This window comes from Enoplosus armatus, chromosome 20, assembly GCF_043641665.1.
Source record: "Enoplosus armatus isolate fEnoArm2 chromosome 20, fEnoArm2.hap1, whole genome shotgun sequence".
Lineage (NCBI taxonomy): Eukaryota > Metazoa > Chordata > Actinopteri > Centrarchiformes > Enoplosidae > Enoplosus > Enoplosus armatus.
The window spans coordinates 18,899,702-18,924,986 of record NC_092199.1 but is presented as its reverse complement, the minus strand read 5'-3'; the positions used below and the strand labels follow the sequence as shown (position 1 = coordinate 18,924,986).

The window sequence follows — 25,285 nt, the reverse complement described above, 5'->3', positions numbered from 1 at the left end:
TTGGAGCCTAGAGAAAACGAATTCCAGATGTTTAAGATGAGAGTCAAAGTCGAGCAAACTATCTCATCATCCAAGTAAGTGAGCAGTGCTTCAGCATTGACATCTCCCAGACAACTTTCCATGAGTCTCTGGAAGGTAGCTGGGGCATTAGTCAAACCAAAGGTCATACGATCAAACTCCATGGGTGTGGTGAAAGCAGTCTTTTTCCTGTCTTTAGGGTCCATTTCTACCTGCCAGTAACCTGCAGCCAGATCCATAGTGGAGAATCACTTGGCATTGGAAATGGAGGTGAGGCATTCATCTACCCGAGAGAGGGGATAGACATCCTTCCTTGTCACTGCATTCAGCTTCCTGTAATCTACACAGAAACGTAGTGAACCATCCTTTTTCGGACAAGCACAATGGTGAGGCCCCGGGACTGCTAATCTTGTGTACAATCCCAGAATCTAGCATGCCCTGTAGTACTGACCTCATTTCTTGAAAGAGTTTAGCAGGGCCTGTACTTTACACGAATGGGTGGGGCCTCTCCTTTGGGTATGGTATGCATAATCCTCAGGGTGGTATGCAAAGGCTGTTGGAGTGTCATTCAGTCCTTCCTTTGAGAGGTTGACTGCGACAGATACATCAACTGCTTCTGTTTGAGCACTGGAAACACAGGCAGAGTGGGCACCCACTTCCACAACATTTTGTTCTGCAAGAGTCACACTCAAGTCGGCAGCGGCCATTATGTCAATGGCGTCAGCTTGGTAGACTTCTCCCAACTTCTGCTAGTGGTAAAAGTATACAGGAGTCTGGCCACAGTTTTGTACCTGAACTGGAAACCTGCCTTTCTGCACCGTGACCACTGTGAAGGCTACTATGAGCTCCTGGTAGAATCCAAGCGGTTTCAGCACTGCCTGGTAGTCTTGGCCATTCAGTTCAACCCTAGTGCAGCCTTAGACGACCTGCTCACTCCTTGCAGAAATCAGGATGCGATTCTTGGTCATGAGGCAGGTACAAAACCCACTCTTCCATCTCGAGTAGAAAACACTTTCTCCCTTCTACACTGTTTGAGGACTCGGTACCAGGCTTGCTGACCTGTGGTGGAGGCAGAAAAATCACAGCGTAGCTGTTGATTGTATGGGGTTTCAGCACCTTGCTGGGGGTAGTAAGGTGAACGAGTAAAGGGCTCGTGTGAGGTTCTAAGATGGTTGTCTGGCTCTCTGGGGCAGGGCTGGTGTTGTCCTCCCCACACCACCTGAATCAGCTGCCAAGATAAGAGAAGTGAACTGCCCTTGAAACTCCGCCATCAACTCCTTCCACAGGTCATTCTTCATCTGTTGAATATCCAGGACCACAATGTTTGCCTGGTTGGGAGCAAAAGACTGTGCAGGAGGATAGAGCCGTGGAGAAACCCTAGGCTGGACTAGGGGGTTAGCTTGTTGGACAGCGTATGCCTGAGGAGGAATGTCTTCCTCTCCATAAACCTCTACATGGGTTTGAATTTCTTGTCAAGGTCCTGGTAGTTTCTCTGGCTTCCTGGGTGCAGTTAAAATACAGAGAGGGCAGAACCGAGGCAGGCAACCTATCTCCATACAACTCATCAAGTCAATTGAACTGTGTTACGCTGTTCTATGGGAAGAATCAATATTTCCGTCTTCGCCTCTCCCTCTAGGCCACTTACCACTAATTCAACCTGGTGGGTCACAGGAATGTACTGAACAGGAAACATCCTTCGTAGGGTGGCTTTCCATTCAGAAAGACTAATGGCAGAGTTCTTACCTTTAAACTTTCTGTTTCTTCAGAATCACAATCAGAAATAATTTATTGATCCCCGTGGGGAAATTGTACAGTACTGGTGCTCCCATTCAAGAGCAGAAAGTAGCATAAATTTAGAAATAAAAGTACGTACAAAATATAAAAATAAGAAATAGAAAATTAAAATATACACATTTACAATATGTGAAAAATAAAAGTAAAAAGTATGAACAACAGCAATGTATATATATATATATGTGTGTGTGTGTGTATATATATGTATTGCACTGTCATTTAAGAATAGGTAATATTGAGGTAGTATATGTAGAAGATTTCCAGTCTGTCCCCTACAATGTCCACACTGACCCCCTGGATGGAAACAGGGGTCATCGGCACCTTGGAGGATAGAAAAAGAATGAATGCTCATGATTCTACACAGAATGTCGGGGGGGGGGGGGGGGGGGGGACACAGGACACCTCTGGTGTCACACAGGGTGGCTTGGTGGTGCTGTGGCGCACGCTGTCGTATAGGAGGTAGAGCAGGTCGTCCTCTGGGATGGCGGTTTGATGAAAAGCGCGATGCAAGTGGTCCATTTACTATTTCCACTCTGCTGTGCTGGCTGCTCTCCTGCACCTACGTGTCTCTATGAGCACCTTTTCAGGCGCCTTTCAGACACACACCCCTTCACATGAATCTGATGGCATTCAACATGTCAGCCTCACGTCTGAATAAGCCCTGGAGTCACTTCTATGTGAAAGTCATGACTGCGATATTACTAGGTTGGGCCTAGTAACATTTCTGAGAGAGAGAGAGAGGAATGCACTTCATCTCTTATCTCTTATTAGCTCCAAGAAATTAAAATCATGCTTCACATACAGCATGTGAGCTCATGGCCCCGTTGGGACTGTCCCACCTTTCTTTGTTTTAGAAATAGATGAAGAGGATGACGTAATCAAAAACAGACTTGGAAAAGCCAATCGAAATCGAGGGTCTAGGGACAGAGGGTGTTGTATGCTGTAGATTCTATTGCCCCTCAAGGCAAATTGTGATTTGTGATACTGGGCTGTATAAATAAAATTGACTTAAACTGACTTGAATTTCAGGATGAGGAATAACTGGTTGGTCCCTCGTAGGCTTCTAATTGAAACAATTCAGCCTATCTACACAAGCCTTGTAACGGCTTTTCTATACATGTAAATGCGACCTGAAGCGTATTTTCACACTTCAAGTCTAATTTCTTACAATTTCTCCCGACAGTGATTGTGCGTTGAGCTCAGAGTGCTGCCAAACTGAGGGTTACCTACACACTGTACTGTGCCTTGAACGCATCCTACGTAGACACAGATGGAGGACAGAAGCTGCTGCTGTTGTTGCTGCTGCTGCTCTGCTGAGACGAAAGAGACGCTGCCGGCTTTTCTTCTCCTCAGTCAGTATTACTCTCAAATGTCAGTTTATTGTCTTCCAGTTCCCAAATACTTGTTGGACTCCACTATGTCTATATATAACTAAATGGCCCATGTGTTGCTTATTTTTTAGCTAAATTGTAGCAACAGACTAACACACAGTAGACCAAGTGAAAACGTACAATTCTGGGATCCATATGATCACATTGTCGATATTATCATTTGTAATGAAATAAAAATAGTATCACATTCGAAACGAATGCAAAATAGAAGTATCCTGACTGGTGGTCTCAGACTTTTGGACCACGCTGTAATCGTTCCATTTGCGGATTATTATCACGGATCACTGACTGCCGTGATGAATGAACTACAATGACAAACAACAGGTTACTACGCTAAAAGCCAAGAAAATAAACATGGAATCATGGAATTTGTTGGCTCAATGACAGACCTGTCCTGTGTTTACTGTGTGTTTCTATATTTGAAGTGTCCCTCAGGGTTGTTGGCAGTCTTTGCTCCAAAAAGCACTGTGCTTCACGGTTTCACCGTTTACTGATGTTGGATTCTAGAATGCTTTTAGGAGAGTATTAAGTGTAAATGAAAATAAATAAGAAATGGGGTTTTTTGGGTTTTTTTTTTACCTGAAAAACCAAGTTTATCAGTTCATCATTCACCCATTCACACCGATGGCGACCGAGCCGCCATGCAAGGTGCTGGCCTCCATCGGGAGCAACTTAGGGTTGAACGTCTTGACACTTCAACATGTAGTCGAACCCCCGACATGTTCTACCCTGCTCTACCTCCCATGTGACAGTGTACCTCCCATTCTGTGTATCATAGACGTATCATAGACACTTTAGACTAACCTAAAGTTTGCTGAAAATGGCTTTATTGTAGGCCCTCATGCGCTCTAATGTATAATCAGTTCGAACATTATATTGTATAACTATATTATCTCTAACACACAGCCTTGAGTTTATAAAGGAAAAGCATGCATTATGGCCCAGTGAGCACTGTTAAAACCCCTCTGTTCTTTTTATATTATTCACGTCCAGCCGGCCCATTAACAGTTACACAGACTTCATTTAGACTCGGTTTAGATTGACCCCTTTTTTTTTTCCCTCTTTTGTTGGAGGTATGGTTCATATAGAGATCCTTCTTTGCTCTATGATTCATGTATTATTTGTATATTCTATAAGCAGCTAACCTCACATGGAGAGCGTATATATAAAGAAGAAGAAAACAATATGACAGAAAGTCTAAATGATTTAGCTTCCAGCACAGACTCCATTCACCTCCGGCATAAAGTATATTAATATAGATATTGTAGTGAATTTGACAGATACAAATAACAGCATTAACGATTTACACCGAAAAATACACTGACTGTTAGAACAGATTTTCATTAGCATTTAACCACAGTTTACATTAGCCAAATGTTTCCACTAATAAAGAGTCAAGAGAGAAAATTGCTTGATTATTGCTTAGTTTCTCAAAATAAGTACAAGGAAAGCAGCAAATGGCTAATCTGCAGTGCTTGTGCTGCAAGTATTTCTAATTTTTTGTTTTTGTTTTCTAACATAGTACATTTCACAGTAGTGATTTTATCCATTTAATTTAATTCTCCACATTTTTAAACGTAACGCAATTCAAGACAACAACCCTGTAATAAATCCTAGCTTCATAAAGCTTTTATTGTTTGTTGAGACATTGTCAGAGATAACTGATCAAACCTTCATGTGTGTGCAATTCTGTCCATAGCCAATGTTCTATGTGAAAACGGACCACAAAACAGGAACAAAACTTCAGAATGTTGAATTAAGAATATTCTCTTCTTCACAAGTTAATTAATAAAGTTTTATTTCAAAAATCATGCAAATCCATTCATTACTCATAGACTCAGTCCCTCTTTACACATTTATCTCTCAGAAGTACCAATAGCCTACTCAAAAAGTCTACACGATGGACTACTGTGTGGCAAACTCAATATGCCTCTCTGTGGTACATATGGAAAATATTGATTTATTTTTCGTGTGAGCAAAATACCACTTAGTAATGGCATTATTCGGTCGGATGTGGTATTGCAATTTAAAAAAACAAACAAACAAAAAAACCTTAGAAATAGGCATGACATCATCATGGTATAATGAGTGCACTGCAATATACATAACACCCACAATGGCTGGTCGCGACTGTAACATCCAACCGTGTTATCATATTTACGGTCAGTGCTAAACGTAAACGGCTCATGCATCCTCACTCAACATTAAAGGTGCAATCAGTAAAAAGATGGCTCTTTAGCAGCCTCTAGTGGCAGCACGACCAAAACCACAACAATAGCGATAGCATCTTCTTCTCGAACCCTCGACGTCTTTTTAAACAAACTCTGTAACGGAATGTGACATGATGTCACACACAAATAAAATAGATAAAAAATAAACATATAAACACAGAGAAAATGCATAACCTTGAAATTGTCAACACATCTTTAAAACGTCGCTCTTTATAATGATATTAAATCATTTATTTGATCCCACTGGTTTATATTTCAAATGACCCTTACCAAATTCTTTTATAATAATTTCATGATTTCCACTTTTCATCACAAATTTCATAATTCCACTTTTCATCACACAGTCCCGAGTCAGTCAAGAAAATTGGGTCAGAGCCTGTTGTGTGATTGGCTGTGGCATTCGGTCTGAATGAGTAAACTGGCTCCGCCCCTGGATTAAATAACACTTCATGATAATTTGTTTTTAAAAAAAAAAAAAAACTGGATTATTTCACAGTTATATTATACATTTCGTCTATATTTAGTCATATGAATATTTATTTTTATAATGTCTTATTTCTTTGCTGTATATGAAACACTTACCAGCTTACTGGTCTTAGAAACATGATCCTAATTCCAAACCAAACCAAGGGCAGAGTTTATGTGACTGGCAACCCTGCGTGTATGTAGTGGTGGTTTTGTGCAAAGAGCCGATACAAAATGACTTACATACCGTGTATATTGCACCTTTAAGATTAAGTGGTAAACTAGTTTAACAGAACAACCTCAGCTTCATTTGTTCAGTAAATAAAATAAATAAATGTTTAATATAGGACAGTCAAGTTAAGCAAGCTTTTAATTGATTTGCCTTTGTTTGCACTCACCTCCCACACACACACACACACACACACACACACACACACTCTCTCTGAAGGGCTATTGCTTATGCTTAAAACCAAATGATACTTAAACAAACCTTTGACTCATAGTATATTAAAACAGAGATGGTTAAGTGAGAGAAAAGCAGGAACCACTTTTTTTTTTCTTTTTTTTTCTCCAAAGGGATACAGTTGTGGCAAATGTCTCGAAGAGTTACAATGAAGCCCACAACACTTAAATACATTACAGAAATCTTAATTCATCTTAAATAATCCTATTAAACAATTTATGGGTGACATATATTCAGTGTTTTTCGTTATACTTGTTCATTAAACCTGCATAATAAACATGCAATGGCATTTACTTTTTTTTTTTCCTTAGATAGTTCTTTTTGGAGAATGTCTATACAAAAAGAGTAACTCTTGTTTGCTGTATTGCATAAGATCCATCACCAAAAAAATAAATAAATCAATAAATAAATTGGATAAACAATCCTTATTTGAAAATGTCTGTTGAACATTTGCCAGCTCCGAGCATTCATTCAGTCAACACACACTTTCTATCACTGAGGAATGAACCGGTGGAAATTGAAAAAAAAAACACGATACTGCGATAATAATTATACTTTAAATGGATATTATCATTCTGCCCTTTGTTTGTGCATTCTGACCCAAATCCTGCTCCAGTCCAGACTCATGAACAAGTCATGAAATGTGCTCTGCTTTGCAATTATAGGGGTGTAACGATTGAAATACAAAATAGAAAGAAACGAGCATACAGTACGGTGTGCCCGCAGCAGCGTGTGCTGAAACAAAGCTAAGCTAACAAGAGGAATCCATCTTTGACGTTGGCGGTATGGCGGCAACACAAATGGTGAACACTGTTAAATGCCAGCAAAGTAGGCTAAACAAGTACAGCAACATACAATCAGTTGCCAGTTTATTAGGTCCACCTACCTAAAACCTTCTAAATACAACAACCCTGCAATAAATCCAGACAACGAGGGTGGATTAAACATTAGACCTCTGTAACACAACACTGTTCGGCGGCAGCACAAACTGCAACCTCCAAAACGACCATAAACTTAGAAAACCTTCACGAAGCGAGGGCTGTTGGATTAGCCTGTCTCAGTGTTAGCTAGGTGGACCCCATTGGCAACTGAGTGTATATAGAGTCACCCCGAATAATTGCTTTTGTTAAAAGGAAGAAGCCATCGGCGCTTGACGAGCGGCGCGACACTATACCGAGCGTGAGGAGGGCGGAGGTTCTTCCCTTGTTGCGACAAACGTCACTCGCGCCCGCTGTCGAACTCCCAATTCCTGCGACCTCGTTTGCTGCTGTAACTTCAAAACTGAAATCTGACTTCGCCAGAACTCTGCAGGACAACTTAAAAGATAAAAGTACATTCTTTTTTTTTTTTTTTTAAACGGTAACACCCCTGCGTTGCACTGCGCAAGCGAGTGCAAAATTATTTAAATCATTTGAAAATGTGGATATTTCTACTCAGCTCCGCACCAAAACTGCTTATGAACCAATGAGACATGCCGGTCATTTTATGTTTCCGATAACTCTCTCTGTGCTCTGTTCTCTGTTTCTACTTTACTGTCGCGCTCACGCATGGCATAATTCCTATCTCCCATAAACACCCAGCTCTCTGTGTTATCCTCAGTCTGTACATTTGACATTCCCTCTCCTCCTCCTCCTCCTCCTCCTCCTCCAGCTTGCATAGCTTACCCCTGGCATAGTAAGGCACTGTGTCCTCCCGTGTCCCTTCCCTCCGCTTCCACCCACACATCGATCATCGGTCTTCAGCCGGAACCTTGCTGTGCATTCCCACTTGCAGGAAACGTGACTGATGGCTCATGTCTGGCTTATTGTTTATCTCTGTCTGCAGCTATAAAATGTCAAATCGATACGTCATTTTTTTTTTTTTTGGTATTGCTTTTCATTAACAAATGTGCTGAGCAAGCCCTAATTAAGTAGCATTCATTGAGAAAAAAAAAAAGACTAAAGTCTAATGCCCCATTAGTGACTACTAGAGACTGGGATGTTTCTTACACACCAAATTACTGTTGGACGGAACTAACATGCTGGCGATTTAGCTATTCTTAAGAGCCTTGGCCAGCAGAGAGGCTAAAAGGTTTGTCTGAAGGGTGGCCTTAGGTCGTGTGGTCGGTGAAGTTCATAGGGAAATGATTAGTGCTCGTCCACATGGACCGGAGCGTTGGACAGACAGACAGACATCTCTATCCTAAGGCCATGCTGCTATCGGGGCAAAAGGTCAAAATAAAAGAGTTATCAAAGATGTCAACAATGGATTCAACCATTTTTGCGAGCACAGTTACGGGGACATGTATTTACTCCTGTAGGCTTTCAAAGGAAAAGATGTGGATAACCTGCAAGCTGATGGGAGGACCATGACTTGTTGACGTCCATACTTTGGCCGAGTTTCCAGGGTCACTCAGCTCCGCTGGAACAAAATGGACTGTTGGATCATGTCGCTAGCAATGTGAAGACTTAAGTTAAGGAGCCCTTCACACACAAGTGTTGGCATGGACAGGGGGGACACAATTTTTAACACCTGCAAACAACAATGGAATTCAACCCAGCGCAACGGGCCCTGTTTGCGAAGAGCAGACTCTGTGGCAGTCCTGGAGACTGTAGTTTGGTGGTGTGTCGGATTAGATTATTATGTTGAGTCACCTTATGTCTTCCCACTTTGCATGTACCTTCAACTAAAAACGCCTAAAAAAATTATCTTAAGAGTTTAATCGAACCAACGAAATCTGACATACAAGCTTCTCAAAAAGGTCCGATTTATTGCCGAGCTGTTGCGTTGGATTTAGGGATGGGCATCGTTAAGATTTGAACAGTACTACTACTCTGATCCGGTACCTTAACGGTACTCTTACCGGTTCTTTTCGTGATAAACGCGGTGGTTACTTTTAATGATCGACGTGTTTGTATCATTCAGTTAACTCTGGGTATGCTCTTGGCTGCCGGCATACACAGCCTACCTGAGGTAGGATCGGGCAAACGAGAGACCCCCCCCCCCCCCCCCCCCCCCCCCCCGTTTGCGATGCACTTTCACCGCATTGTTTCCAAAGAAGCCCTTGTGTGCAAAACGATTTGTTGCATTTGTGGCAGTCTGACTCACCGGACACATGACAGGCTCCGAGGGCGAGATCGACGAATGTTTTTTCGAGATGAAAGGTGCGAGATAACATTATGTAGCCTAAACAAATAGTATAATCTTAATTTCTCCAACACCGGCAGCAGAACTGTTAACGCCAGAGCTTATCGATACTACGGTCTTTAACAATTCAGTCCCGGGGGCCCCGTTCGATACCAGGTTTCCATACCCATCCCTAGTTGGATTACAGCGGGTTGTAGAGGTGTTTTTTTTTTTCGTGTGTGTGCGTCCACCCCCTATACCTACATGCAACGTGCATTATACACATGAAAAGTCATCCTACTAATCTCTGCTCTTTGTGTATTGATCATCGTCCTGAAAGTCTTTCAGGAGGAATTTTTACTTTATCTTCTTTCCGCTCTCCTCCTCTGTCCATCCGTCCTTCCTTTTTCCCCCCCTTGCTCCATTATTCCTTTGTATTTTTTGCTTGTCACTGTGAACGTAGAATAAGATGAGGCAAAGTCAGATCGTCTGAGCCAAAAAACCTTGACGTGCCACCAGTCACATATTGTACAGCATATAATCTGATATTTTCTATGTACAAAGTCTTAGAAGCATTCCAAACAAAGTGCGGTCTGGAAGTCGGGACAGAGCTGGCGAGTTGACTGTCTGAATGAGGAAGAGCTGGGACGAAGGCTTAGCGTGGGGGGCCTGTAGAGGAGGCTGGAGAGATGTGGTCCCCCCCCCCCCCCCCGGGCTGGAAAGTGGAGCCGAGTGTAGAACCCACCATTTGGTGGAATAGGGACTCCTTAGAGAGCAGTAAGAAGGTTTGAGGGATAAGCGGAGGGAAGATGGCTGTAGAGGGCCTTGAACAGGTTACAGTATGAAAGAAGAGTCTGTTGCTCCACGAAAAGATCAGTTGAGCTGATCCTCGTACTGTTTCCGGAAACAGTCGCCAGCGGGGAAAAACTCCCAGCAACGCTCCTGGTACATCTTCCATACGTAAGACTCCTTTAAGACAGACAGATGGGAGTTGGAGGTTGGAGGGTCTTTCGTGCCATGTGACATATTTAGAGTTGGCAACTTGAGGTTAGTAACAGCAGTGTAAGCTTCAAAACACTGAGCCGCTGGAGGCGTCTCAGTATGCTTCAAACGGACTACGTCTCAAGACCACGTCTGGGGGCCAAAGGTGTTTTCTACCTGTTCCGAACGGCCAAGCTCAACGGCAGGGCAAACGCCGGAATAAGTGATGAAGTCGTTGTTTGTTTCAGATGCCGTCAGAGGAAACCTAACAGGCACTTTGTTTGAAGCATACTGAGGCTTGAGCAACGTAAGCAGCCAGCAGCATGGATCAGAAATACTGGGGGGGGGGGGGGGTTTGAAGCTGAGCTGTACTAACAACATCACAGTTATGTACGTTCATTCATAGATAGATTTACTACAAAGGGAAATGAGCTGGTTTTACCTGGCCTGTGTGCTCTGTTTCATCTTTGTTGATGAGATACATCACAAAGAATCTGAAACACACACACACACACACACACACACTTATTAGACAAACATATCCACTGACATAATATCACACATACGTCCACATGCACAAACACCTACCAATTAGTGCCCAATGTTAAATCAAATCTAACCCCCCACAGAGCTCTGAGCTCTGAGGCTGGTGGGCTCTTCTGCCATAATTTGGGCAACATAAGAATATATAGATTTGGGGCAGATTATCACCATTAACACCGATCCTAATACTACATTTGATACTAAGCCCAAATGGTAATCCGAATGAAACTAAGCAAAACTAAACCTGAAACCACCCCTTTCGCTGATCTCTGTTCAGAGGCCATCTTTACCGCCTCGGACTAATTCTGAGATACAGCATTGTCCATCTTGTTGGATATAGACTGCGTTTGCACATTACCCATGCGCTGCGACATAAGCATCAGCACACCAAAAAGATAATAAAGCGGAGGGCGTGTAGCCGAGTGGCATTAGGGCCACACGGGGGTCAGCTCCCAGAGTACAAGGAACCTCAAAGGGCCACACCGGTAAATTTAAATGATCGCGTGCCACTGCTCAAAAAAACTCTCGGCAAAGACCAATGAGAGCCCAGCGCTTTGTTGTTTCTTCCAAATCAGGTGTCGTGCATGAGACGGACATAATATCTATAATAGTGATGGTGAAATACTTTTGAAGAGTCCTAATTGTCAAACACTGGTTGGAACTATGTTAAGAGTTAGAAGTACACACACACACACACACACACACACACACACACGCACACACACAAACACGCGCAAATATACTCACAGGTAGTTGGCTAGGTTGTGCTCCTGTAGTGTGTGCGTTTCAAAGCCGTGTGGCACTGTGTCAAAGTAGTCATTGCCTATTCCACAGATAAAACATTTGGTCTGGAAGAGAAACATGTCGTTAAGTGACCGTCATTACACAAAACGAGACCCCTCGTTGACCCCTACCGGGTGTTAAACTGCAACCTGCAACTGTAAATGTCCACATGGCAATGTGACAGGTAATGTGGAGAGTGTGTGTGTGTGTGTGTGTGCACATCTGTCTGCCCTTTCACCTCCATGTCTTCTTTCACTTGCTCCTGCTGGTCCCTCAGCTCTCCGAAAGCATCGATGATCAACCCTGGAAACCCCCAGAGCACAGATGATGATGTTGAGGTTAAACAGCCCATTCCAACACCCATGATCATGGCTTCTTCCCTTCTTTACTGCGTACGTGTGTGTGTGTGTGTGTGTTTACTCACCCTGGATGATGGCCAGGAGGATTACAATGACGAAGAAGAAGAAGGTAATGTCAAAGATGATGCGGTAGATCTCGTACTCGTCACCCGCTGGGTCCTCAATCTGGTCACCGATCCCTCCGCCCGCTCTGACGCCCACATACATGTGGAACATGTAGCACTGGGAGAGAGGGGCGGGAAACACAGGAATAAGTGGGGAGGAAAACAAGACATTTTATGTTCTGGATTTGAAATGGGGACCCAGTTGTTGTTATTGCAGCTGACACGGACTGAATTTACAGCAGCGTCACTGAAATATTGCAGTAATATGCGCAAACCTCTTTTGTTATTTTGCTTATTTGACTTAATTACAGATCAGGGGGACAAAAACAAATATGACCGTTTAAAGAACTCAGTGATAATTATGTAAAAAAAAAAGAACCAGTGCATAACAGTAGGGCTGATACGATGTGCAAAAGAAATCATGTTGCAATTATTTTGACAGATATTTTGCGATACGAGCCATGATTTTAGTGGGAATGGTAACAAAAACAAGTAACAAAGCACCAAAAACCACTTGAATGAGTCAGTGAATGGTAAATGATCTCAACGCAAAGAGGAACTGAGCAAAAGGAGAGAGAGGGAAGAAGATGGGAAAACTCCAGTGCAGAGAGAGGAAGACGGAGGCTAAGAGAGGACCAAGTGAACAGAAAAGGAGAGATTAGCTCAGATTCTCTCTCATCCAGCTGTCAGTGTTATTGTAAGGGATTTATTCACGTAAAAGGGAGGAGAGCAAAAGAGCAAAAAAACCTGCCCCCGGGGGCAGTGGCCCTTCAGCGGTCTATCCCTCCAGCCCACTAAGCCCCTGTCACCTTCCTGCAGACCAGGCAGAGCTGCCACCCGGCCCCTTAATAGGAAACAGAAGAGCTCTATGGAATGCTATGGGTGGCTGACTATAGGGGATTAGAGCATGTGTGTCCTGAAATTTCCGGGTGACAGAAGGCCCCCTCCCACCCCCGAGAAAACACACACCATAGAGCCCTTATATAGTATTTCTTTCAGATGGCTGGGCAGCAGGGAACAGCCTCATCACAGCTGCAGTTCACTGTGTCTTTACCTGTTTCCTCCTCCATCACTGACAAACCTACACTTGACTTACACGACACATGGGAACACCTCTGACCTGATTATATCATTATCAACTCGTGTGCAAATGTAAAGGCTTACGCCACGGGGGGGGGGGGGGTTAAAAAGCACAATAAACCTACTATGACTGTATTGTGGCCTGTATCATGATAGTGAGATTAGTGAGTTAGCAGCTAACCAGGACAAATCACAATCGCAGCTTATGCTGCACACTGTTGATAACCTGCTAACCTGTATCATGAAACTGGGTTCCTGTTTCCATTCCAGATCCCACCGTCCCGGATTACCAACGTCAGGCTTCATGACGAGGAGTGCCTTGAGTGGAACTTGCATAGTTCATGATAAACTCTCCAGTTTGGCAGCATAAAATTCTTTCTGAATGTCACGCACCCTGTTGCTATTCCTAAAAAGCTAACAGACGCCTACAAGAGAGAGAGACTGACCAAAGAGGAATCATCCAGCAGCTCAGCTGGACCGCAGACAGAGCCTGAGGGTGAACACTGTCGGACTAGAAGCTCTGACCCATGACTTTCTGTCCATAAATGGTGCTGGTTCCTCTTTACTGACAGGCTCCACTGGATGCTTCCTGCTTTCACCGAGACAGGCTTTACTGACATTATCAGCAAGAGCAGCAGTGAGCCACTGCCCAGAGCAAAAAGACTGAGCGGCAGCTACGAGGCAGCAAGTCCAACCATGGTCTTTACATTTAAGAACCATGCACATGGCGCCACAAGGTCACGTGCAGATTTTAGCTTCAGATGATTTCCTTGAAAAGTAATGGAAGTAGAAGCACTGCTGCATTTCTCCAGTTGCCAAATATCTTAAGTGTTGTGATCACTTTAAATATCTAGCGTTATTGTGTTGTGCTTTGTGAATAACTTTTATCTTTAGCCGCTGTACCTGAATGACGCAAAGAATAACGCGTCCTCAGCGATACACCTCTCACACTCACTGTCAACATGTCGTCACATTTCATGTCTGGCAGTTCTCCGTCTTCGCCCTTGTTGTAGAACTTCCTGAAGAAGTTGAAGGCCACCACTGTGTAGAGGTACACCACCACTGCCAACAGGCCGACCGTCAACACCAGCTGCGGGGAGAAAAGACAAGGCCGCTATGAGGCACAATAGAGGAGTCTGGATACAGAGAACACATGACCAACGCTGTCTATCTGTCTGGCATTATGTGTTGCTATGTATTAGCAGGTGTTTGAGCACAAGCGTGCAAGAAATATCCGTGTAGGTATTCATGTTGACAGTACTGTAGTATGTAGTTTACCTGCTTGCCATTGTGAGTGACTGAGGACAAAATGGTACGCAGTGTCTTGAAGCCCATGGCGATGTCAAGCAGATGGGCAGCAAAGAAGAAGTTGTTGTAGTGACCCAGGATGGACATGGTCATATACCAGGCCAAGTACAGGAAGGACTGCAGGCAAGGAGAAGAGGTGGTGACTGTTACAGATACGTCTGGACATCAATGCTTGTGGGTTTTCGAAATCATTTTGTTTCTTTTTCCAGGTTGTTCTTTGTGCAAGTGTAAAATGATGCGAGAAGCCACATCGGTAACAGCTGCAACCGTATTCAATAAGCCAGTGTCAGGAAACTAGAGTGAAGTTGGAAGAATATGGTGTGATGTAGTGATATAGCGTGGTTAACTTGAATCAAGGCAGGCTCATGTGTTGGTAGCAATACTTTTATTTTAACAACATTGTCTTGACATGGCTGGTGAATGATTTTTGCTTCTACATACTTACATTGTCTGTGAATACAACCCCCAGCTTCCAGATCTGGTACTTCACATCAATGGAGTTCAGCCTGACAACAGAAGGAGCAGAGGGGGGGGGGGGGGGTGTCACAGGAGAGGATCGTGTGCCATACCATAACGCCCTGAGTACAAGTGTCTGAGGCAGATGTTGCTTACAGGGGGGGGGGGGGGGAATAAAAGTCCTGCTAGTAAAACCTGATACCGTCAGCTCCCGTTCCAGGTGTGTACAGATCAAGCCTGTTGGGCATTAAAGGGGAAACAGGGTCTACCAGCTCTCAGGTTAGCGCTGGTATTCTGCCTTGTCATACTGTAACAGGCCGGTGCGCTGATTTGGAAAAAGAAAATCGAATATGTCCAGTGTGTCCAATTTTCATTCGTCTAGATGCAAACCAGGAATAGTTCATAGTTCATAGTTCTATTTTTTTTATTTTTTTATCGTATAAAAGCAATGGTTTTAAAATATACAGTAAACATGGGATGCCCTGTCCTGTTCAGCGTAAGACAACTCTGGCCAGGCCACCATGCAGTGGATGTGAATGCTGCAGCTGCACCTTGCTAAGGAAATCAGTCAAAGTTGCACATTTGAACACTCACCTTCCATGTTTTTTTATTGGCTAATTCATTAAAAAAAAAACAACAACAAGCCCTTAGTGTACAGGTGACTATTAATAAATATTTGTCTCCACACACTCAAGAGAGAATACTCACACAGCAGCCAGCGAGCTGTCTCTCCTGGGCTTTCTCTTTTTGTGGGCATCGCTGAAGTCCAGAGCAGCCTTGTCCATTCCCAGCAGCTCACTGATGCGGTCGTGGCCGTAGAACTCTCCATATTTATCCATCACCTGAGGTAAGGTGATAAGGAGGACATAAGGAGCTGCCCGGGTACAACCACCGTCTTCAACTCACAGCTGCCACTCGAGCCTCCAGGAGCTACAGACTCAGTTCACAGAGGTTTAGCCCGATTCATCTCCACGTTAACCCTCCCAAAAACACAGGAGAAATGTGGCTCTGGGTTGATACTGATGCTCGCTGCAATGTATTAAAAGTTTCCCCCGAACTGTCTGACGTATCAGGGCTACCTGGATCGCGACGACAGCACTTTTAAACCTGCCATCAGTCACTGAGAGTCAATTCAGATGTGGGGGTTAGCTGCAGAGTCATAATGGTCATAAATGGCCATATAACATGTATGCTGTGTATATAACACGTCTTCTGGGATGTAACTGTATGGACAGAAAGACAAAAGAGTAGGGAAGACACAGAAAGATGGAGCAAGTGAGACTGTGTGTGTGTGGGGGGGGGGGGGGTCTGTGAGAGAGAAAGCTAAATGTGGTACATAAATAAACTGTTAAGATAAACTGGATGTCACCATTATTTGTAATCTCTCACGATTCCTACCATGGTTTGATTTATTATCTATGTATTTACTGTTCATTTGTATGGGGCAAGCATGCGGCATTAAACCAATGCCACACACCACAGTACTTACAGCCTAAGCTAACTAAACTCCAACTACAGTTGACCTACTGCGGAAGTTCACAACGTCATCCATGCCCCTTCTCTTAGCTGAGGGTTAGTTCTCTCACTTAGTTAGTCAGGAACTCCTAGTGCCATTTCGGAGGACTCCTAGTTGGGACACCTACCTTCCTCTTCACAAACTTATCCCAGTAGTTGTTGGGGAAAGATCTGAAAATCAAAGAGGACAAAAGGCTCATGAGGCGTGTTGTTATAAAGACGTAGAAAGAATCCAGTCACCTCTGCTAAATATAGCAGTTTTTCCTCCCATGTTCTTCCCCTGGTTCTTGACACTTGTCTTTTTAATGGACGTCGTAGCACATGTAACACAAGCTGCAGCATACACACTCGCACACACAGAGTCTACTCACTGCGTGTTGATCACCAGTCTGTCCCACTGGCCCTTGATGTCATCCTCAGACGGCTGTTCTGTGATGTAAAGGCCATCGAATTCCAGCTTCCTGGCCACCTCCTTCTCACGCTTAAAGATCACCAGTGGCACCTACATCACACACACACACACACACACACACAATATAGGAGTGATATTTCATTTCAGAAAACTCAAATCCTTGGATTTAATATTTGAAAATATCTCAGAAAATGATTAAATGACAGACTGTTAGAACAAAGGATGATTTGTTAGGATGTAATACCAGACACAGATTGCTTTGTCGACGGGTATAAATGAGTGTTTCACTACAAACACTAACTAATTCACTTAATCATTTCAGCTATCTCTCAGCAGTCAGTGTCCTGCCTTGAGACAGTAGTATCCGATGATGCAGAAGAAGGAGATGACAGTATGCAGGACGGCCAGGATTCGCAACATGGGCTCCATGTATCCGCTGCTCTCCTCCAGGACAAAGCGGACTGTGACGGGTTTCAGGGGCTCCCCGGCCTCATCCGCCACCTCCTCCTTTGCCTCCAGTGCTTCCCCTCCGAGCGGATCCCACTGAACACCGCTGTCGGGTTGTTGGCTGCTGGTGTACACCACCTCCCTCTCCTCAACCACAGACGAGGAGGTCGAAACCTGGTAGAAACCGTGTATTAGTCCTTCAAATGTAGAAATCGAGCTAGGTCTGTGAGAATAAAACAACGTGACAGTAATCACGTAGCCACCCTGATGATGTAACTGAGAACAAATTCAGGGGCGGGATAATACAAGCGACACGTGGTAAATAATAAATAATAAAATACACTACCTTTGTAAAACTTGATGGAGACTGTTGTTACTTTTTTAAATATTTGTCTATATTTCTGGTGTGTTTAAGACAGCAAAGCATTCTTTTGCACAGTTAGAACTGTTATAACCCTTTTTGGCCACTTGGAGGTAGCAGGGCAAGCTGTAAACACACAACATTGACATAATATCATCTTATAACAATGATATATAACTTTTCTGACATACTTTAGATAGATTTTCAACGCAGAATACCTTTTAGCACGTACTTTATAGCATTGGGCTAATTTCCCTGTTTAACTAGCAAGCATTTCATCTTTTACCTTAACCTGTATCAACACACTTCTCTTTCTCCATGCGGTACAAGGAAAGAAGGTCTGAACGTTTCTATGTCTCACCAAAAGCACTCGTGACTAATAACCACATCCCTTGTATACGTTACCTTATAGAAAAGGAGGATGAAGTTGATCGCAAAGGCAACAAACAGAGCCAGCATCCTCATATTGTAGAAGTTCCTCGCAAAGTAGTTCTGCAGGGGGAGAACAGAATGTGTTCTGGATGTTACCGAGCGCTGAACTCTACTGCTTCAACACTGCGCTGTTCACATAATCACTCGCGGCATCACATGCAAAAAACATCTCCCTCGTTTTCAGTGACGGCTGCTAAGCTTTCATCGGCATCGCCTTAAATTAATATCAGCTCTCCTCCTCACTGTTACTGGCCAGACTGCATGTAGCCAGAGAGATTTGACAAAAGGGGACAGAAAGCTCCACGTACCAGCAGTTTCCTCTGGTAAGCTATGATCTTCTTCAAGAAGGCAGACTCCTGCAGATCTGGTTCGTCAGACTTTGAGGTGTGATGCCTTCTCACTTTGGGCTTCATCTTCTCGTTCTTCAGTTGTTTCTCTTGTTTCTCTACATGTCCCCCCCTGAAATCACAAAACCGTCCACACTTACACACAGCTAACGATACACAATACCGCTTCACTGTGGCTTCACCCATTTCACTGTGCTTTTAGATTCTGGGGGGGGGGGGGGGGGGTACTTAGTATGTCAAAACTCCCAAGCTGCCAATTTCTGTGACCAAGTAATGACTTTTAAAATAATGGTGTAGAAACAAAAGATAGATTGTAAATGTGTGTGTGCATTATATATGTCACTCCGTTTTCCCAAAAATATCTAAATAAATACACAAACAAGATAAATGGTTACAAATGTTGGTCTCGGTTGTAAAGAAGCACAGATGTATACCAATTTTGTCTGTGGGCTACCTACGAAACACATTCAATTCTGAACTCAAGGTCCACTTACTATCTTTTTTTCTCCGATTTTAGAAGTATGCAACTAGTAAATGTGGTTGAAAGCTCTGGATAAGGGCTAGTATTTGTCCTCTTCTTCCCCTCTAACAAACAATTCAATAAATAGTGTCGTCCGGTCGTGGCTGCGTTTGATAGCTGTGTCCCATCTGTGCTGGACATCTCAAGCTGTCCACACACGGTGTGTTTTGGCCTGCCACCATACATTACGGTGCCCGCTGGAGCAATCAGAATCCCATAAAAATGTGTACATACGCTGATGTTTTCTCAGGTTCACATTCTGTCTCTGCTGTCGCTTCCTTCTCCTCCGAGGAAGAGCTCCTCGACTGAAACGGGAAACACAATTAGACTGACAAGCCAAGGAGCAGCATTTCTACCGCTGCAACTACTGGACGGATCGCCATGACGTTTGGTGCACACGTTCATGTTCCCTTCAGGATGAATTGAGATAACACTCACCATCCTCTGATTTTTCCTCTAGCGCCATCATCAGCCTCAACTGCACTTTATATTTAGAGCTAATTAGCGTTAGCATGCTCACATTAGCATTCAGCTTAAAGCACCACTGTGACTCAGTACAGCCTCACAGACGTTTGGCAGTTTTTGAGAGACCTGTCCCAAATGACATGACGCTGAACATTTGGGATCACTGATGATAGATCCTTGATTTGTCAATGATGTAAAATAGACAGGATTAGAAAAAGACTGGAGAGAAATATTAAGAAAAGATTATCAAACAATAGCTTAGACTCACCTGGTGCCTCCGTCTGAGCTCAGGTGGGGGTGCCGCGGGTGGGGTCGGGGGTGTCGGGGAAGGAACTGGGGAATTGAGCAGTTCGGTCAGGCTGGCATTGGGGTTATGTGGGGTGATCTTATACTGGCCCCCCTCTCTTCTTAAGTCGAGGCCAAAAATGTCTGACAGCAGCTCGGTCTCGCTGGTGTTGACTGCCAGGTCAGCCAGGTCCTCCTTTGGGGAGCTGCGGTCAGAGGGTCTCTTCTCTCTGTCCTCCACTTCGCCCCTCACCTCGTCCTGGGTGGGGTCAGGCATGTTAGCCAGCAGCTCCGACACCTGGGGGTGGAGGCAGTTTATGCTGTTACTGTATTCACTTTGTTTTGACGACCTGCGGATACACTGCTCTGTTCTCCGAATGATGTATAGTAACCTTTATGGTCTTGGCCCCCTCCACCAGATTGCCTCCCATGAAGGTGTTGTAGAAGATTCGGCAAAATCCTCGGGCCACACTGAACGCCACGTGGAGGAGGCCCAGCAACACCGACCAGTAGAAGGACACCAGGGTGGTCACCATGTCCTTCACTGTCATGTTCTTCACCCTCTTCATCTGCTTCTTCAAACTCTTCATGGACAGCACCTGAAAAGGGAGTTTTCTCTCTTTTATGGGTGAAACTGCTTGCAACTGAGTAATAACAAGGACTGTCCAATGCCCAACATTTACACATTGTCATGTCTCCATAAACAAGACCTAACAGTTACAAGTCTACCACAAGATCACCCGCAGTGAACAACCAACACCTCCGTCTTCTCAGCGGACTAATTATCCGCTCAAAGTTCGGGAAAAGTGCTGCAAGTGTGCCACGTGAGGGTTGCCATTTTGTCTCTTGGCGGCGTATTTAATCAAATAAAATGACAAAACAAAGCACAACCTCGACGCTGCACAGTCTTACGACAGCATGTTCTTAGTTAGAATTTGTACCGTTGTCACATTCAGAAGCCTGTCTGTCTGTCTGCGATGGATTTCTGAAAAAAAAAGATATTATATCCTCGCATTTTTGATTTTTTTCGAAAAGTTAGTAGTGTGTACTTACTGCATTAGCTTTGTTTTTGTAGAGTGAGAGGAGAAGGTGAGATATCAGTTCTGAGCACTTTTGTGTCGCGTCTCTGACCAGACACTTAAGACACAGGCATGAGATTAGTATCAACCTTCTCATCTCACTCAACTAATTCCTTTAAAATGCCACAAAAACACAGAGACATCCTTGTTTTTTGATTGTTAGTTCGTCTGGTGCTGTATGTGTGTGTGTTTGTGTGTGTGTGTGTGTGTGCGCTCTCACCTTTATCAGCACCATGACGTTGTACTGCAACGCTAACAGGGCCATGCGGACAGTGGTAACAGAGAAGAAGCCAGACTCGGGGTTCTCCTCGTCGGGCTTCTCCCGCTCGCTCTCCTCCTTGACTGCCGAGCGCTCGCCGGCGTCAGACATCTGAGCCGCCAGCTGCATTTCAAAGATGGTGTCCTCGCAGAAATTCACAAACAGCTCCATCTTCTCCTTCTCCCCTCCTTCATTCACCACGTCAAAGATGAACTGACGCTTGGATTCTTTGACCTGGGCAGAAGGGAAACAGGTGAAAACAAGGAGCTGGAAGGAAATGTGGAAGGATTGTTGTCACTGTAACTAAATCAAGTGACACATTTTATTCTAATGGATTCATATGCTTTACCTGAGGCTTCTCCCACTGCGTTCGACTGGACTCACTGATCTCAAAGTAGACCCTCTCGATGCGCTTGGCGCTGCCCATGATCTCGATCCGGCCCAGGTAGGGCTGGAAGTAGTTGAGGACGCTCTCTGCCAGCTCCAGGAAGGTCTGCAGCCGGGTGTCATGAGGCATGTGCTCCGACAGGTTGGTCAGCAGAACCGCCACGTTGAAGCCAATGTCCTTTCGAATCAGAGTTCAGTTTAAAGCGGTTTCTTTTCATCTTTGGATAAAACGGTTTCCTTTTTCAGCATGTTCTCGACTATATAAGCTCACCACCACTCAACCTGGAATGATTTCTCAAAAAGTTCGGTCTTGGGTAAATGTGAGCTATTACACTGAAAGCCTGAATTTTAAAAAAGTGAAAGTGAAGAAGTACATCTGGCCAGTGACAGCCTAACCAAACATGATACAACACCCTACTGACCAATCAAAAGCTTTTCATTTACTTTAAATTACCTTCAGATGCATAATTGGTGCATTTTGGTTATGGTTTTCCAATTCTACTCTGATACTGATAAAAAAAACAACTAAAAAACCTAATTTATCCAGTCCAACAAATGGAAAGACAAAAGAAAAGGAAGACAGAAATAGAAATAACAAGAGGGCTCTCCTACTAAACCCCATATGAGATGTTGAAACAATTCCCTAAAATTAGATTTTAATAATAGATTTTAATCATTTCGAAGGGCTTACATTTGGACTTAACTTAAGGCCGTCTGTAGACGTTTTAAAGCTCTGTAAACATCAAGGCATTTACCTTGGCTGGCTCATGAAAGCGCTCAACAAATTCTTCATAGTCCAGGAGTTCATTCTCATCCGTCTCAGCGCAAGAGAGCAGGAACTCCGTCTCGGACTGGGTGTAGTGTTTGTGGCTCTCCATGGCCTTATGGAAATCCCTCTTGGAGATGACACCTGTGAGTTCATTCATAAATCTATAAATCATCAGCAGCTCTCTCCATGTCACTCTGGACATTTACATTGAAATGATTCTGATGCTTCCCCAATGACAAATACGATGAACAAATACATGTCTATAAATATATTAGTCTATATAATAGTCTAGCCTTTTCCGTCAGGGTCATACTCCTTGAAGGCGTCTGAGGAGGTCAGGTCTTTCAGTTTAAGGAACATGTCAAAGAACTTGAGGATCATCTCCACGTTGTTGGAAGACTCCACCAGCATGTCCACCATCTGCTTCCCAATGGTCCCATTCACCACATTACCTGCCAAAGAACACATTTACAATATGTATATGGTAAATGTATATATTACCCTTTATGAATATTTCCTTATCTTAATACATCTCAGTCTATTTTTTCTAAAGGCAGAGTCAATGTACAGTAGTGGGCCACTAACCTCTAAGACTGATTTAACAAATTCAATGAACAGTGCAAAATACCCCTGTGGCGACCTTGCTTTAATATTTAATACAGGTGTAGCAAATGTACCCTCCAGCATAGACAGCAGCATGACCACCATATCTTTCTGCAGATCCATCAGTTCCTTCAGTAACTCAATCTGACTGGAGTCCTGAGGTGAAGATAGAGAGAAAGAAAAACATGTTAAGAATGCCCCCCAAAGTCATCGACACTTCATTTAACCATTTCAGAAAGTTGATCATTTCTGTCTGAAGTGAATAACATTTGACGCTAATGTAAAGGAATTAGGGGCCACTTTCTTAGGCCCCTCGTTCCACACAGTGACTCTAACTCACCTGAGACAATTTCATCTGCATGTGAGCGAAGACGTGCAGGAAACCAACCACAGCGTCCCACAGTCGGCTATGGGCCAAACTCTGCTGGTTGCCAGTACACGGACCCTACAGAATCACCAGTCGAGATCGCAATCACGTCACGGCCAACAGCTACCTTTACTCAGCAGGCTTCCTACATTAAGCTGTGTGAGTATTTGCCACAGTTACAGCCTGCAGATATTGTATAATATCACTGTTCAATCTGAATAAAACAACAGCTCACTGCATTAATTACTGTTGACTAATTATGACAATTATAACACCTGCAATTTGGATTATTTAAGACCTTTTCATTCTGTGACTTCACTAGCGATGACTGCAGTGTCTCCTCGTACCTGGATGTACTCTGTGAGCGTGTTGAAAACCTGCTTGGCCACATTTATTGCCTTGGAGAAATTCCTCTGGCCCTGCTCGTCGATAACATCTTTTCCAGAATAATACCAGTAGAAATCGCTGATAGACTCCTGGGGGAGAGTGAGGGAGGAGTGCAGGAGAGAGCAGGGAAAGAGAAGAAAATAAGGGGCAAGAATGAGACAGATTAGCCACGAGTAAATACATCGAAGATACTGTTTTGAACATCATTAGTATTAGTATTAGTAGTAGTAGTAACAGTAGTAGTGTGCAATGCAATATAATCTGAAATAAGTATAAAAAAAACAACTTGCGTAAAGTAAAAGTAAAAAAAAAACAAACCTGCATTTTGTTTTCATAGTTTGGGCCATTTTCGCCTCAGTTATGAAAAGTTACAATAATGACTCACTCATTAAAAAGCAGGGACTTGCTTTAGCCCAAGGGACATCAGAGCACATTCAGCTGAACTATTATCTAAACATTCGCAAAATGTTCCTCGTAATCGTAAACATGCATTGCTTAACTGCAAGTGTGCAAAATTGGAAAAAAACAGCTGGTCCAACATAAACCAGAATGCGGCTCTGCAAGACAAACGCCCCCGCATGGTCTGTACAGTGATCTGCCACTGTGTCTTGTTGCACTGGGGCTTGCGCACAGGTACATGAATCCAACTGACTTTCTGGGAAGGTGTGTAAATATGGGATGCCTAGGACATTGTCACCAGGGTAGTAATTATAATGCTTTGTTACCAAAACTAGTAACATAAAAAAAACTGATTTTAAAAGAGAACCACTAGAAGACTTTGGTGTTAAGTTGCGTAGCTTAAGTTCGCGCTGAGTTGTCCTTCAGAGGCAATCACTGAAACAACTGAATGGGAGTCGTGTGCCTCTTAGTCAAGACTGTATGAGGGCCGTGTGACTACAGTGTGAATCCATCCCTTACGAAACAGCAGGAGTGAACAAAAGGAGCTAACCTGCACTCTGAGGAGGTAGTCAACAGTAGAGATAATGATGTTGACGGTCGTATTGTTCCCCGTTTGTGTCCTCAAGTAGTTCTGGAAGTCTGAAAACAGGATATCGCAAAAAAAGAAACCGCAATCACACACACACACTGGCAGTTAAACATGCGTCGTCAGCTCAACAATTGTAATAACTGCAGTGCGGTTTAGGGTGGAAGCCAGTGGTTAACACCTAAAAAACACTAGTATCGTTAGATCATTCGTACATTTACCCAAAATGTGGACGCTCGGCCACACCCCCGCGATGAATCAGTAAGTAACAGAGAACTTGCTCACACACACCTGAGTTGTGTCCTTCACAGAGCAGCTGCAGGAAGCGGAAAAGGTCACAGGTGAACTCGTCATCCTGCATGACCTTCTCACCTGGCCGGAGAGAAGAAAACACACACACACACACACACACACACACACACACACGCACACATACATGCACACACACACACGTACAAAGACAGACACACATGCACAAGCACATACATAGGTATGCACAGCGTACACACGAGACCACAGGCATGTGCGAACACACACGTGAATGAACACACACACACACACACACACACACACACACACACACA

The 25,285-nt window shown here is 43.8% G+C and overlaps 1 protein-coding gene across 1 annotated transcript in view; it reads right to left on the bottom strand.

The window, feature by feature from the left end:
• Nucleotides 1-10,340: 10,340 nt before the first annotated feature.
• ryr2a (ryanodine receptor 2a (cardiac)) overlaps nt 10,341-25,285 on the bottom strand; it is a 136,894-nt gene continuing 121,949 nt past the window's right edge. The window contains exons 91-116 of the mRNA XM_070927513.1: nt 24,993-25,073; nt 24,666-24,754; nt 23,677-23,805; nt 23,303-23,407; nt 23,037-23,118; nt 22,653-22,811; nt 22,346-22,500; nt 21,553-21,768; nt 21,165-21,437; nt 20,258-20,464; nt 19,849-20,163; nt 19,350-19,420; nt 18,557-18,707; nt 18,222-18,308; nt 17,357-17,629; nt 16,968-17,098; nt 16,725-16,767; nt 15,790-15,923; nt 15,071-15,131; nt 14,596-14,742; nt 14,273-14,407; nt 12,199-12,355; nt 12,013-12,077; nt 11,739-11,839; nt 10,891-10,942; nt 10,341-10,436 (exon numbers count right to left, since the gene is read on the bottom strand). Of these exons, the coding sequence (XP_070783614.1) occupies nt 10,341-10,436; nt 10,891-10,942; nt 11,739-11,839; nt 12,013-12,077; nt 12,199-12,355; nt 14,273-14,407; nt 14,596-14,742; nt 15,071-15,131; nt 15,790-15,923; nt 16,725-16,767; nt 16,968-17,098; nt 17,357-17,629; nt 18,222-18,308; nt 18,557-18,707; nt 19,350-19,420; nt 19,849-20,163; nt 20,258-20,464; nt 21,165-21,437; nt 21,553-21,768; nt 22,346-22,500; nt 22,653-22,811; nt 23,037-23,118; nt 23,303-23,407; nt 23,677-23,805; nt 24,666-24,754; nt 24,993-25,073 (3,515 nt within the window). The remainder of the gene's footprint in view (nt 10,437-10,890; nt 10,943-11,738; nt 11,840-12,012; nt 12,078-12,198; nt 12,356-14,272; nt 14,408-14,595; nt 14,743-15,070; nt 15,132-15,789; nt 15,924-16,724; nt 16,768-16,967; nt 17,099-17,356; nt 17,630-18,221; nt 18,309-18,556; nt 18,708-19,349; nt 19,421-19,848; nt 20,164-20,257; nt 20,465-21,164; nt 21,438-21,552; nt 21,769-22,345; nt 22,501-22,652; nt 22,812-23,036; nt 23,119-23,302; nt 23,408-23,676; nt 23,806-24,665; nt 24,755-24,992; nt 25,074-25,285) is intronic.